The sequence below is a fragment of the Oncorhynchus mykiss genome, chromosome 8, assembly GCF_013265735.2.
Source record: "Oncorhynchus mykiss isolate Arlee chromosome 8, USDA_OmykA_1.1, whole genome shotgun sequence".
In the NCBI taxonomy this organism is placed as follows: domain Eukaryota; kingdom Metazoa; phylum Chordata; class Actinopteri; order Salmoniformes; family Salmonidae; genus Oncorhynchus; species Oncorhynchus mykiss.
The window spans coordinates 21,215,244-21,231,026 of NC_048572.1; the positions used below are offsets into that span (position 1 = coordinate 21,215,244).

The following is a 15,783-nucleotide window of genomic DNA, read 5'->3' on the forward strand; positions in this document are numbered from 1 at the left end:
TGCGCAAGACACATTTCAGTTGAATACATTCAGTTCACTTTCCCTTTTATTGATTATCTCCCTCAATGTGATGCAAATTAATGAGAAAAAAAGCTAATTTCACCACCAGATGGCATTCTTAACCAAACCTACATACACTGAGTATACCAAACATTAGGAACACCTTCCTAATATTGAATTGCACGCCCCCTTTTGCCCTCAGAATTGCCTCAATAGTGTCGGGAAAGGGACTCTACAGGGTGTTGAAAGCGCTCCGCAGGGATGCTGGCCCATGTTGACTCCAATGCTTCCCACAGTTGTGTCAAGTTGGCTGGATGTCCTTTGGGTGGTGGATCATTCTTGATACACAAAGGAAACTGTTCAGCGTGAAAAACCCAGCAGCCTTGCAGTTCTTGACACAAACCGGTGCGCCTGGCACCTACTACCATACCCTGTTCAAAGGCACTTAAATATTTTGTCTTGCCCGTTCACTCTCTGAATGGCACACATACCCAATCCATGTCTCATTTGTCTAAAGGCTTAAAAATCCTTCTTTAACCAGTCTCCTTCCCTTCATCTACACTGATTGAAGTGGATTTAACAGGTGACATCAATAAGGGATCATGGATTCACCTGGTCAGTCTATGTCATGTAAAGAGCCGGTGTTCCTAATGTTTTGTAAACTCAGTGTACTTGTGTAGTATCTTAATTCGACCAGTTTCTTACAGCAGGAAAAAATACCTACAGCAACAGGAAATGTGAATTATTATATGGATTATAATGAATGCACAGTGTTGTAGAGGTTGATACATTTTTAGCCACGATAAATCTGACATTTTGAAGTGTGAATTACAAACGTTAGGTTTTTTCATCCTTGAATACACTACAATTTATTGAATATAGTATATCGGTACACAACATTTAGTATTCCTATCTTGATCCAGTAGCATTAATCAACACTCCCCTTTTATTTAGCTGAAAGGCAGAAAATGTCAAGGTAAGAGCATTAGGAGCTGATTATAAATATGACATTCTTTCAGGGCGGGGGGTTTAGGGGAGTGAAATTGTGCTTGCCTCATCAGGATAGCATGCAGGCAGCTGGCCCACCCTCCACTAGAGAGAAATATCAGACAAGTGATTTATACTGAGTGGAGATTCTGTCACACGGCCTTAATCTTCATGTTTTACTGGCCAACCAGGGCCCAGTACAAAGCACCGTATATTACCACCTGTCCACAACGCTGATGTCAGAAGTACCCAGGGCTACATATGTATGCTGTATACTATATGCTATAAACTCTAGTGGCATTAAGATGGATGTTATTATATATTGTTATTATATATCATCCTACATGATCCGCACAGAATGGGCATTCATTGGCCTGTTGCCTGTGTAATATAGATAATGGAGAGAGCTGGCACTGTGTGTGACCATTGCTTATTTTACTGTGTACCTCATAAGATGTTTTCCTATGTTAGTATGACTTGGATATCAGTATACCTGCTTCTGTAATCAATAATGATGTGTCACTGACATGTTATTCTGATGTGTGTTTTACAGACAAAAGCAGCAGATCCTACAGCTCCATGCCCGGATCAGGGACAATGAGCTGAGAGCGCAACAGGTCCTCCAGAGCCAGAAGGGGCGCTGTGACGACCCATATCTACTTAACGCTAAGGTAATAAAATCTCATCTAGTGTATCAGTAACTGCCAGCAGCATACCACCCTGTGTTACACTGCTGGCTTTCTTCTGAAGCTAAGCAGGGTTGGTCCTGGTCAGTGCCTGGATGGGAGACCAGATGCTGCTGGAAGTGGTGTTGGAGGGCCAGTAGGAGGCACTCTTTCCTCTGGTCTAAAAAATATCCCAATTCCCCAGGCCAGTGATTGGGGACACTGCCCTGTGTAGGGTGCTGTCTTTTGGATTGGACGTTAAACGGGTGTCCTGACTCTCTGAGGTCATTAAAGATCCCATGGCACTTATCGTAGGGGTGTTAACCCCGGTGTCCTGGCTAAATTCCCAATCTGGCCCTCAAACCATCATGGCTACCTAATCATCCCCAGCTTACAATTGGCTCATTCATCCCCCTCCTCTCCCCTGTAACTATTCCCCAGGTCGTTGCTGTAAATGAGAATGTGTTCTCAGTCAATTTACCTGGTAAAATAACAGATTTTAAAAAAGTAACAACCCAACTGTTTTACCTACTATACTGTTATTCCCAACTGTTTTACCTACTATACTGTTATTCCTAACTGTCTTACCTACTATACTGTTATTCCCAACTGTTTTACCTACTATACTGTTATTCCCAACTGTTTTACCTACTATACTGTTATTCCCAACTGTTTTACCTACTATACTGTTATTCCCAACTGTTTTACCTACTATACTGTTATTCCCAACTGTTTTACCTACTATACTGTTATTCCCAACTGTCTTACCTACTATACTGTTATTCCCAACTGTCTTACATACTATACTGTTATTCCCAACTGTTTTACCTACTATACTGTTATTCCCAACTGTTTTACCTACTATACTGTTATTCCCAACTGTTTTACCTACTATACTGTTATTCCCAACTGTCTTACCTACTATACTGTTATTCCCAACTGTCTTACCTACTATACTGTTATTCCCAACTGTCTTACATACTATACTGTTATTCCCAACTGTCTTACCTACTATACTGTTATTCCCAACTGTCTTACCTACTATACTGTTATTCCCAACTGTCTTACCTACTATACTGTTATTCCCAACTGTTTTACCTACTATACTGTTATTCCCAACTGTTTTACCTACTATACTGTTATTCCCAACTGTTTTACCTACTATACTGTTATTCCCAACTGTTTTACCTACTATACTGTTATTCCCAACTGTTTTACCTACTATACTGTTATTCCCAACTGTTTTACCTACTATACTGTTATTCCCAACTGTTTTACCTACTATACTGTTATTCCCAACTGTCTTACCTACTATACTGTTATTCCCAACTGTTTTACCTACTATACTGTTATTCCCATCTGTCTTACCTACTATACTGTTATTCCCAACTGTTTTACCTACTATACTGTTATTCCTAACTGTCTTACCTACTATACTGTTATTCCCAACTGTTTTACCTACTATACTGTTATTCCCAACTGTCTTACCTACTATACTGTTATTCCCAACTGTTTTACCTACTATACTGTTATTCCCAACTGTTTTACCTACTATACTGTTATTCCCAACTGTCTTACCTACTATACTGTTATTCCCAACTGGCAGAAGGTTTTAACATTCCAAGCGTTGACATATCTGGAACTTTTTAAAAGAATGACAACTAATGTATCTCCTTGTCTCTTTCCCAGGAGTCTCCATATGACAGTCCTGTAGCACAGCCCCACCCCCAGCTGCAGGTCCCAGATAGGGTGAGTCCTCTGTGCTGTGACAACGGGGCGCTGGGCCATAAGCTGGCCGCTGCAGAGCTGGAGGTCATCCACCTCAACGAGTTCCTCAAACAGAACACCCAGAAATACACAGAGGACATCAAGAAGCTGGAGGAGAAGGTGACCAACGGGCACATTACATAGATCAACCTTAACACTAGCCTCAACCACAAACACTAGCCTCAACCACAAACACCAGCCTCAACCACAAACACCAGCCTCACCACAACCCTAATCTTAACCCTAACTCTAATGTAGTTCATGTCCACACCCCGGATCAACCCCGGTCAAAATTCTAACCCTAATGAATGTAATCAACCATTTCTCCTGCCTTTCAGATGAAGACGCGCGACCGCTACATCAGCAGCCTGAAGAAGAAGTGTCTGAGGGAGAGTGAGCAGAACAAGGAAAAGCAGCAGAGGATAGAGACCCTGGAGAAGTACCTAGCTGACCTGCCCTCGCTCGATGAGGTCCAGACCCAAGCCCAGCAGGTAGTTTGTCTCCCCAGCCACAGGACCACCTCAGGGGGTCCCGTCTGGCTGGCTGACCACAGGGGTTCTGCTCACATCTCTACTGACATCTCTGCTAGTATCTCTGCTAAGCTTCTTAGTTATTTGATGGCCATGTTAGAATACTTTTTTGTTTTATTATTATGAGAAAGTACACGAGCTAGCCTGTATGATCTTGGTTTAGTTTTAGGGTTAAGATTAAAGTCACGGTTCTGGTGAGGGTTAAAGTTTAAGGTTAGTGGTCCATTGGATTTGTGGTCACTGGTCAGAAAGCTCCTTATTTCTGCCCTCTCTAGCGTTGTCAGAGAGTCAGACCCTGCTAGCGTATCTGCTAGTTAACGTCTCAGTGCTAAGCTAACACCTGGTAATGGAGCGGGGGCGTCTCTTCATTACAGCTCTGTAATCTCATTAGACCTGATTAGATCAGCCATTTCAGGCTGCATTAGTGGTAGTGGTAGAGTGGGATGGGGGTTCAGAGTGGCTATTAACAGCCTCCGGTCAACCTTAAGATAATATGTCTCCTATTGTGTTTGCCCTGTCTATCTTTACTGTAATGATAATTAAATCATTGTCAAATGTATTGTTGTTTAATGGTAATCATGCAATACACCACCTTGCCACCAGAGGTCAATAAGAACCAAACAGTGTCAACTTTATTTAGTGGTTTGTGTGTATTGGGTACTGATATTCCTTTGGCCAGGTCAGTCTTAGTTACTGGTCTTTGTGTACATATGTTCCTGTGGTGTTCTCTGAGATGTGGTTGGGATAGTCACAGATAGTGTGTGTATAGTCCTAATGTTCTTTTCCTGTATGTGTTCATCAGCTGGAGGACGGTCAGGGGAAGGCCCAGGGTCTGCAGGACACAGTGGCTTGTCTGGAGAAGAGGCTGGAGGAGGGCTGCGCCGTGCTGCAGGCGAAGGAGGACCTGATTGAGATCCAGTGCAAGCGGGAGAAGGAGCTGGTGGCTGCTGTACAGAGGTGTGTCGGAAATACAATCTTCCTCTGCAACTCCTCCTCCTTGTTGTAACAGTGTGTTAAAACAGTCAGAGCTGGTAAGTTGGGGTTGTGTTGATGACGCTGTGTCTCTCCCTGGCTCCCCCAGCCTGCAGGAGAAGGTGGAGCAGTGTCTTGAGGACGGGGTCCGGCTCCCCATGCTGGACCTGAAGGAGCTGGAGGTAGAGAACGCACGGTTACAGGAGCAGCAAGCCACCACCACCGAGGTGAGACACAGAATGCATACAAACGCAGGGATGCATGCAGACACACACAAAGATACACACACACTTAACGCTAAGGTAAAGCCTCATCTAGTGTATCAGCAACAACCCAACTGTCTTGTCAACTATACAGTTATTCCCAACTGGCAGAAGGTTTTAACATTCTCAAGCTTTGACATTTGTTGACATATCTGGAACTTTTTAAAAGACTGACAACTAATGTATCTCCTTGTCTACACCCCAACACGCAAACACACACAACACAAACACACACAGGGTCACTCAGAGAGATGAGCCAGGCTGCTACCAGACATTTACAATGCCCCTCTGCTCTTTTTCAGCTGATAGACAATCAGAAGAACCAGATTGAAAAACTCACCCTTGAGCTGACGGTAAGACCCTGCTATTAGGGGTGTAACAGTTCACCATACCCCACAGTTCAGTACGTGTCACGGTTCCATTTCTGATTCATAATACTTGATGAGGTCATCATCTGGAATAACAACAACTTTTCTGAAATGAAAACGCCCGATTACTCATCGACAACACTAAAATAAAGTGCAATATGCGTGTAACCATGGCTCAGACATTGTATAGGTCTATACATATAATATGTGCACTTGTGTGACTCTCATAAAGGGGGCGTGTCTGTAGTACGGTACACTTTGGGGTAATGTGATGGGCTGTCACTGTTAAGTAGCTCTCTGTAGCCCTGGAGGTCCATCCATGTGTACGAAGCACAACACAATTCATTGACAACTACAGCTTTAGCTTGCTAGTATAGAGCGAGGGGGAAAAGTTGTTAACGTCGCTCGAGCACTTTCACGAGCTGCTGAAACCCCCTATTCTTCTTAACCACAAAGAGTAGGCTCATATCCTCGGCTGCGGCTGTAAACATACCTATCGCTCGTCATGTCTTTGGCCTGGTCAAAATCAGCTGCCAAGGGCTGCTTGAATGCAGAGGGGAGACCGAAGTTGTGTTCTTTGTTTGCGTTTAGTAGGAATACTGGTGGGATGTCGGAGTAAATGTATCAACATGTCTGAGGTGTTGGCAGCTGCATAGACTATTCTCATTGGGCAGTGGAGACATACTCTCTCTGTCCGTCATCGTTGTAACCTACTGGGAAGACCAAATGTTCCCAAACTGGAGGTTTAAACAATGATGGAGAATCCTCCTAGTTCATCGACCCCACCACTCACCATCGTACAGAACTAGTTCATCGACCCCACCACTCACCATCGTACAGAACTAGTTCATCGACCCCACCACTTACCATCGTACAGAACTAGTTCATCGAACCCACCACTCACCATCGTACGGAACTAGTTCATCGACCCCACCACTCACCATCGTACGGAACTAGTTCATCGACCCCACCACTCACCATCGTACGGAACTAGTTCATCGACCCCACCACTCACCATCGTACGGAACTAGTTCATCGACCCCACCACTCACCATCGTACGGAACTAGTTCATCGACCCCACCACTCACCATCGTACGGAACTAGTTCATCGACCCCACCACTCACCATCGTACGGAACTAGTTCATCGACCCCACCACTCACCATCGTACGGAACTAGTTCATCGACCCCACCACTCACCATCGTACGGAACTAGTTCATCGACCCCACCACTCACCATCGTACGGAACTAGTTAATCGACCCCACCACTCACCATCGTACGGAACTAGTTAATCGACCCCACCACTCACCATCGTACGGAACTAGTTCATCGACCCCACCACTCACCATCGTACGGAACTAGTTCATCGACCCCACCACTCACCATCGTACAGAACTAGTTAATCGACCCCACCACTCACCATCGTACGGAACTAGTTCATCGACCCCACCACTCACCATCGTACGGAACTAGTTAATCGACCCCACCACTCACCATCATACGGAACTAGTTCATCGACCCCACCACTCACCATCATACGGAACTAGTTCATCGACCCCACCACTCACCATCATACGGAACTAGTTCATCGACCCTACCACTCACCATCGTACGGAACTAGTTCATCGACCCCACCACTCACCATCGTACAGAACTAGTTCCCGGCTGCGCCCCACAAAAGGACCGTTTGAAATGCACTAATTAAGATTTGAATTTTGATTACAAGGGGCGCATAGGATCTTGTTTTAACGGAATAGCTTGAAAGAAATTCAGCTCAGATTTACTCATACAACGCAGTGTAGGCATAACCTAGAGGTGTTATGAGAATTTTGTTATCAATGTTCATTAACGTCAATTAATCTACTCAGTCTGCAACCCAGAGTTTGTAAGATTCTGGTTGAATGATACAGGCAAGAGTCCCAACTTACAAAAATCTAAGTGTTTATTCGCGAGAACGTTCCAACATCAAAAATGCAAACCCAGTCTTTATAACACACACAAACAAGTTCAAATCTTAAGCTACGCATTGCTTAGACAGTCTGTGTTTTTCCACTACATAGATACATTGTTTAATCTGCAACATGTTTCATGATTTTCTGCAAGCCTAACAGTTTCTCCCCTCCACGGGTGGAGACAGAATGTAAGGAACACAGTAGTCCAGCTTGTCTGTCGATAGCTCCTCTTATCATTTGTTTCCCACTTGCACTCTGCTTACATACTAAAAAGGAACAAAAGGTCCTTGTTCTAATTCTGACTAAAACTACACACATCATCTGACTATAGTTTTATGATTCTAATACATGTCATACAATTATATGGTTTCAGAGTGGAATTATTTCATCATTATCTTTAGACATCAATTATTTTATCAATAGGCCTAGTGCTTTTATTTTGGGGTTCACAGTGCGGACCGAATCGAGGTTTCGATACCAAATGGTTTCGTTACAAATATATGGACCGGTACACCCTTACCTGTTTTAGACTTAATTTGGGTCAACAGTATGCTTCAATCAGCCGCTGTTGTAGTAGTTGTCATGTTGTGTGTGTGTCTTTATGTCTGTCAGTGGTGGGGATGATGATGAGTCATCACTGTCATCAGAGCATTATACAGTATGTGACGCTGTCTTATTGTTCTGTTGCAGGCTGTAGAGCAGAGGCTGCAGAAGGAGCGATGTCTCTCCCAAGAGCTCCAGCAACAGCTGCAGGGCGAGGACCTGGCTTCACTCGCTGACACCCTCCATCAGGTAACCAGCCCCACACGTAGTAGGACTATTCTTGGGAGCAGACATTTTTTTTATTTCTCAGATTTTCCAACAGCTAGAGTGGTGTAGCTAGCTAGTATCCACTGTAGCTGGTAGCTTCCTCTCTCTCTCTCTCTCCACCCTACATCCTGACAGACAGTTCTCTGTCCCAGGTTTAGCTGGTGTTGGAGAAGTCCATTCACCACCATTCTGTTCCTCTACAGGCCCTTTTTGTCCTCAGATCTTTTCATAGCAGCAGAGTCATGAATAACCCAATATGGCCCCTTCAGCACCCCCACTACCACACGGACCCAATTAGAATTCATGGTGTCATTTTTCAACTCTCCCGCCCGTCTCAAGGTGAGGATGAGCCTGGTGATAAAAGGTTTGAATTCATACAGGCAGACACACACACACACAGAAGGCTGACACCCCAGCACCATACATTATCCCTCTGACAGGGAAACAAAAGGCAATTATCAGCTGGAAGATTCCCCCGCCTGGCTCCCACAAGGGAAGGTCGCTGGTTTGGAGAGAGGGATGGGGGAGTGCTTGTTGGCTGACCTTGCCTGGCTCTGCAGTGACTCCCAGGAAGCTCGTGTCTGAAGGGACAGAGAGATATGACGAGATAGGGCGCTGTGTAGACTGTCTTACTGGTTTTAATTTGACCGTGCTCTCCACTGCTCTGTGTGGCTCGTGAATGTTGGAGGCTGGGTATTTATCTGCACACATACTATGTTCCATCCAGCACCGTGTAGAGCGATTGAGAGGGGAGGAGAGAGATTTGACTCCCAGCGTTACCTTTTTACATTCATGTAATTTAGCAGACGCTCTTATCCAGAGCGACTTACAGTAGTGAGTGCATACATTTTCATTCTAGTCCCCAATGGGAATCGAAGCCACAACCCTGACATTGCAAGCACCATGCTCTACCAACTGAGCCACTCGCCTTTAGTTACATAGAGATGACACTGAGGTGAAATGGCCTCCATTTTGGGAGAGCAGGAAGTTGGATAATCCGCCCAAAAAAGGACTTTGCAGCAACTTTGACTTGAGTGTTAGTGTTGCTATGATACCTTGTTATCCTATTGAGTTATAATGATGGTGATTATTATTCTAATTTTCTCCTTGGTATTCTGTGAGACATTTAGAGACTAATTTGGAAGTGTATATTTTAACTCTTGTGTTTCAAAGCCCAGCCATGGAGAGGGTGTTGAAGTGTTGATGATCCACACAGGGAGACATACTGAGCTTTAGATGCCAGCGGCAGCTCTGCAGCAGTTCTCCCTCTCAAGTTCAGTTTTAATGTAAAAAGAAATATACACTCCAAGCCCTAATGGACAAATCCACTTCTGTTCAGAAATAATTGTATGGCTGTCATGTTATAACACAAAATAATTTGAGTGTGGCTACACTCCCTCCAGCATTTTACAATGTGTATTTATTAATAAATGCAATCTGGCAGTGATAGAGAATAATAATGAAGCTTTTCAGCACAAAAGGATTTAGCCAATGTATGTCTCAGTTCAGGAACACTTGATCTACTTTAAACTGGCGCAAAAATCTGATTTAATGTTTGGGGGGGGGGGGGGGGGTGTTTTACTGAACACTCCTGAGCTCTGCTGCATTAGCGTTTTGTTTGATAATAAACCCAGTGTTGGTCTCTAAGCTATGCGTGTTTCAACAGAACCAAAGGCAGGTGGAGGATGGCGTGGTGATTCAGCAGGGCTGCGGGGGCCAGGAGCCAGATGCAGGGCCCCTGCTGAAGGAGATGTCCTTTTGTCTGCTTGACCTCAAGGCCCTCTGTAGTATCCTTACCCAGAGGGCCCAGGGCAAGGAACCCAACCTGGCACTGCTACTGGGCATCAAATGTAAGTAGATACATCTGGTTTAATCCTCTTAAACTGGGATTCAAATCCGATCGCAGCTTTGGACAATGTGCCATTTCAAAGGTCATTTCCAATTGAGCCGACAATGCAGCATTTTACAGTGAATGTAGTCTCCACAAACGCAGAAACATTGCCTTAAAAACCCGCATTGCCAACAGAGCAATCGGATTGAATCCCGGCCTCTCCAACCTGCACACACACACACACAGCCACCCACCGTGAACTACTGCCATATGTAAACCCAACATTAGCTCCTCGGACTAGCCTATCTATTCAGTTATAGGCTTCTGAATAGCTACTTCATAGTTTCGGGCATCAACAGTAATTCCACTGAGGAAGACGTTACTTCTCTAACTATCTACCTTCCAGTTAAGACTTCCTAGACTTCCAGTAGGATATACTTCTTTTCCCTAAGAAAACAGAGGGGGAATTAGGCTGTCAGCTCACAACAAGCTCCTCTGAATACATTCACAGTCGTGGCCAAAAGTTGACAATGACACAAATATACATTTTCAAAGTCTGCTGCCTCAGTTTGTATGATGGCAATTTGCATATACTCCAGAATGTTATGAAGAGTGATTGGATGAATTGCAAAGTCCCTCTTTGCCATGCAATGAACTGAATCCCCAAAAAACATTTCCACTGCATTTCAGCCCTACCACAAAAGGACCAGCTGACATGTCAGTGATTCTCTCGTTAACACAGGTGTGAGTGTGGACAAGGCTGGAGATCACTCGGTCAGGAGTTCAAATAACAGACTGGAAGCTTCAAAAGGAGGGTGGTTCTTGGAGTCATTGTTGTTCCTCTGTCAACCATGGTTACCTGCAAGGAAACACGTGCCATCATCATTGCTTTGCACAAAAAGGGCTTCACATGCAAGGATATTGCTGCCAGTAAGATTGCACCTAAATCAACCATTTATCAGATCAAAAACTTAATTGTTGTGAAGAATGCTTCAGGGCGCCCAAGAAAGTCCAGGAAGTCTCCTTTAGTCTCCTAAAGTTGATTCAGCTGTGGGATCTGAGCACCACCAGTGCAGAGCTTGCTCAGGAATGGCAGCAGGCAGTTGTGAGTGCATCTGCATGCACAGTGACTTGAAGACTTTGAGGATGGCCTGGTGTCAAGAAGGGCAGCAAAGTAGCCACTTCTCTCAAGGAAAAACATCAGGGACAGACTGATATTCTGAAAAGGGTACAGGGATTGGACTGCTGAAAAGTAATTCTCTGATGAATCCCCTTTCCGATTGTTTGGGGCATCTGGAAAAAAGCTTGTCCGGAGAATACAAGGTGAGTGCTACCGTCAGTCCTGTGTCATCATGCCAACAGTAAAGCATCCTGAGACCATTCATGTGTGGGGTTGCTTCTCAGCCAAGGGAGTGGTGTCACTCACAATTTTGCACAAGAACACAGCCATGAATAATGAATGGTACCAACACATCCTCCAAGAGCTATTTCTCCCAACCAACCAGGAACAGTTTGGTGACGAACAATGCCTTTTCCAGCATGATGGCGCACATTGCCATAAGGCAAAAGTGATAACTATGTGGCTTGGGGAACAAAACATTGATATTTTGGATCCATGGCCAGGAAACTCTCCAGACCTTAATCCCATTGAGAACTTGTGGTCAATCCGAAAGAGGCGGGTGGACAAACAAAAACCCAAAAAATCCAAGCATTGATTATGCAAGAATGGGCTGCCATCAGGATGTGGCTCAGAAGTTAATTGACAGCATGCAAATATCGACTTTGTGCATCAACTTCTTGTAATTGTACTTCAGTATTCCATAGATATTTTTGTCAGATGTTAGACACTGAGGCAGCAGACTTTGAAAATGAATGTGTAATTCTCAACTGTTGGCCACGACTGTACACTTCTTTCACTCTGAACTAGATAAGAGCGGTCACACACACACTCATCTCAAAACCTAGCGTATTTCACACAATGCTCATTGACAGAATTTGAAGTCTTGCCACGGTAGATTTGAGCTAAAGCCCCATCAGATTGACGGTGTATTTCTCTCTCTGACCCCCATAGCGATGAGCATGTCAGGGGAGGAGAAGGACAACTCTCTGGTGGAGGACAGCTTGCGGGCCAAGCTGCTGGAGGTAGGCCAGCTTAGGAAGGACATTGAGGACCTGCGCACCGCCATCTCTGACCGCTACGCACAGGACATGGGCGAAAACTGTGTGACGCAATGACACACCCGCAATGAGGGAGCACTGATGCCCAGCGACGGCGTGCCCACTCACCAAGGCTTGTGTCACAGCCAGTGAGGGTAGGAAAAAAATCCTGATTGGAGGAAAACCAGGAAGAACAGTGTTAAAAATGGAATAAGAAACTAGGTACTGTCAATGCTGTATTTTATTTAGTTTTACGTGATGGAGGTATCTAGCTCCAGCTTTCTGAATGTAGGATCAAGCTGTGAATCAAGTTTACAAGTTTACTTAAAATAGGATGTTTTGATTTTTCAAATGTCAATTGCGCTTCCTGTGTAATAGAATGAATTCCTGCATGATCATGTACATTGCTTCATGCACAGAGACTTATACTCCCTTCTGTGAGGGCAGGGCCTCCAGGTATAAGTGTTTGGCCCCTCCCACACAATCTCACCGGCCAGTAGGAAACTGACTCACTGCTGCTCTGTCAAGTGCCTCTGTGTGTGACAGCTTCTCCACGAATCAGCTGTCCTCTTCCTAAGTTGTCTCCAATGGCAACCCATAGTGCTCCTCTCACGTCACCCCGTGTGTTATCCAAAGACAAACTCCCCAAACTCTCAGCAGCTGCCCATAGTAGAGACTGCCTAGTGGCACTTGCTCCACAACATGCCACACAAACTGGCCAACCAAGAGGCTGCTTCTGTTCCTTTTCAGCATTTCCGGTTCCTTGTTATGGGTGTTTCTTCTGTGTACAAGTAGTTCGCTATTTGGGATATGAATGGTTTTCAATAGAAGATTTCAGTGATGTGGATCACCCCAAACTGGTTATTTAGATATTTTTAATGAAAAAGCACAGCAACCCCTTTCATATTATTTGCTGTTGTGTTGAACATAATAGCATCAGGTAATATTCAGGTGTTTTTCTAACAATTAAATTCAGGAATTGTTTTTACAAGTTCAGATTGACTAGTAAGATCAGGGCTTAATACTGCCCCATTATTTAAATGCATTTACATAGGCAGCACAATTCCGATCATTTTTCCACTAATTGGTGAGCTGATTAGTCAAAAGATCAATTATTGAAAAAAAAATTTTTAAAAAAAAATAATAATTCAGGCTGCTTGTGTAAACACAGCCATAGACACCATTTGATTGAGACTAAAACTAATGCAAAACCACCACAGCAGCACTTCTACAGTATAGGCCCATATTACCTACTGGGACTTGACTCATTTGTATTAATCCATTGTCAATATAGGCACCAGTTACACATTGAGTTGACAGATATTCCTCCAACCTCAACCACAGAGGGGTCTCTAGATTAATGCATCCATGGAGTAATCGTTGGTTCACATTCTTCTGTTTTACTTTGATTACTGTTCCCACTATTTGTCACAGGAACACTCTTGCTTCATCTCAAACTATTTGGAATGTGAATTTTAGCGAGCCGGTCATGACAACCAACACATTACTGTTTCCTATAATGCAGGGTTTCAAACTGTCCTCGGGGACCCCCCAGTTTGTTTTCACCTAACGCGACACAGCTGATTCAAATTATCAAGCTTGATTTGAATCAGCTGGTGCAAAACAACCTGCTATAAAGTGTTATACATTTTTACAGATATTGTAATTTATCCTGGTGACAAGTGGTTAAAAAAAAAATGGTAATCAGTTTAGAGCCAAGTATATTTTGCATGTCTCAAATTAGACTAATGTAGGTTGTAGAGTATTCTATTATACTGTTGTATTACCAATCTTAGAAAGGAAACATTGGCTATGTAAAATGTTTTGGCAGGTTACGATAAAGAACAAAGGTCGACTCGGGCCTAGATTCAAACCATACCACTGAAGAGCGGCATTGAAAGGTCATTTCCGATTGGGCCGACATGCAACTTTTACCATGATTACAGTCTGAGAAACTTGCCTTTAAAAATTGCACAGGTCTTCAGCAATATAGATTGAATCTAGTCCTAAGCCTCACATGGAAACTAATATGCAATGTCACATGCACCAGCTAACACCCATTCAGTAGCAGATCTGAAATGTTCTTGTTCTTCTGTGCCTTTTAATCTATGCAGCAGATAAGAGCTCCTGTTTCTCCCTATTGACAGGGTCTGGAGACAACTATTCTGCATCTTGTAAATAAGAGGCTACCCCTCACAATTATGCTAAGCCATAGCCACAAAATAAATATAGCCACTCAGGTAAATTAAGGCCATAGCAGGCTCTTGTGAAACCTGAAGAATGTACTCTGATGCACAGCATCCATTGTGAGGTGTAGGTCTGTGGGAGTATAGTGCTCATGTAGAGGGAAACAGGTGTGGTTGTCATGGCTGTCTGCACTGGACTAGGAGCCACTGGTTGGCTTTCCTGTACATAGGAATTTCTGTTTGTTACACTTCGTTTTGCAGCTAGATTTTATGAATGCCAAAACGTTTATTTATATATGTTCGTAAAAGTATTTTTCCATTTAAGGCTTGATTGTCATTTGTACAGACTGCAAATAAAATATTTTTCTATAACAGTTTAAGTGTTCTCTAGGCCAATCTCTGCTATTACACACTAGCGGTCGACCAATTAATATCGTTATAGCCGATTAATGATAACAATCGGTAATCACCATATTTGGACACCAATTAGGACTGCGTGGCAGGCTGACTACCTGTTACGTGAGTGCAGCAAGGAGTCAAGGTAAGTTGCTAGCATTAAACATCTTAAAACAAACCTTAACATAATCACTAGTTAACTACACATGGTTGATGATATTACTAGTTTATCCTGCGTTGCATATAAGCGATGCGGTGCAATTTATCATTGAATCACAGCCTATGCCGCCAAACAGGTGATTTAACATGAATTTCTTTCAGCTCGGGAAATTGTCACTTCTCTTGCGTTCTGTGCAAGCAGAGTATATGCAGCAGTTTGGCCCGCCTGGCTCGTTACGAAGTGTGTGAAGACCATTTCTTCCTAACAAAGACCGTAATTAATTTGCCAGAATTGTACATTATGCCATAACATTGAAGGTTGTGCAAAGTAACATCAATATTTAGACTTAGGGATGCCACCCGTTAGATAAAATACAGAACGGTTCTGCATCTGACTGAAAGAAAACGTTTTGACCATATTAATGACCAAAGGCTTGTATTTCTGTGTGTTACTATAATTAAGTCTATGAATTGATAGAGCAGTCTGACTGAGCGGTGGTAAGCAGCAGGCTCATAAGCATTCATTCAAACAGCACTTTACTGCAGTTACCAGCAGCTCTTCAAGCATTGTGCTGTTTATGACCTCAAGCCTATCAACTCCCGAGATTAGGCTGGCGATACTATAAGAACATCCAATAGTCAGAGGTATATGAAATACAAAATGGTAGAGCGAGAATTAGTCCTATATTAACTACAACCTAAAACCTTAACTGGAAATATTGAAGACTCATGTTAAGG

At 43.6% G+C, this 15,783-nt stretch overlaps 1 protein-coding gene across 2 annotated transcripts in view; it reads left to right on the forward strand.

The window, feature by feature from the left end:
- LOC110529585 (centrosomal protein of 85 kDa-like) overlaps nt 1–14,867 on the forward strand; it is an 87,042-nt gene extending 72,175 nt beyond the window's left edge. For both annotated transcript variants that reach the window (XM_021611926.2, XM_021611924.2), the window contains exons 5-13: nt 1,541–1,658; nt 3,342–3,539; nt 3,758–3,910; nt 4,752–4,906; nt 5,031–5,148; nt 5,487–5,537; nt 8,197–8,298; nt 9,983–10,166; nt 12,219–14,867. In XM_021611926.2, coding sequence (XP_021467601.2) covers nt 1,541–1,658; nt 3,342–3,539; nt 3,758–3,910; nt 4,752–4,906; nt 5,031–5,148; nt 5,487–5,537; nt 8,197–8,298; nt 9,983–10,166; nt 12,219–12,382 — 1,243 coding nt within the window. In that variant the 3' untranslated portion in view covers nt 12,383–14,867. The remainder of the gene's footprint in view (nt 1–1,540; nt 1,659–3,341; nt 3,540–3,757; nt 3,911–4,751; nt 4,907–5,030; nt 5,149–5,486; nt 5,538–8,196; nt 8,299–9,982; nt 10,167–12,218) is intronic.
- Nucleotides 14,868–15,783: the final 916 nt, after the last annotated feature.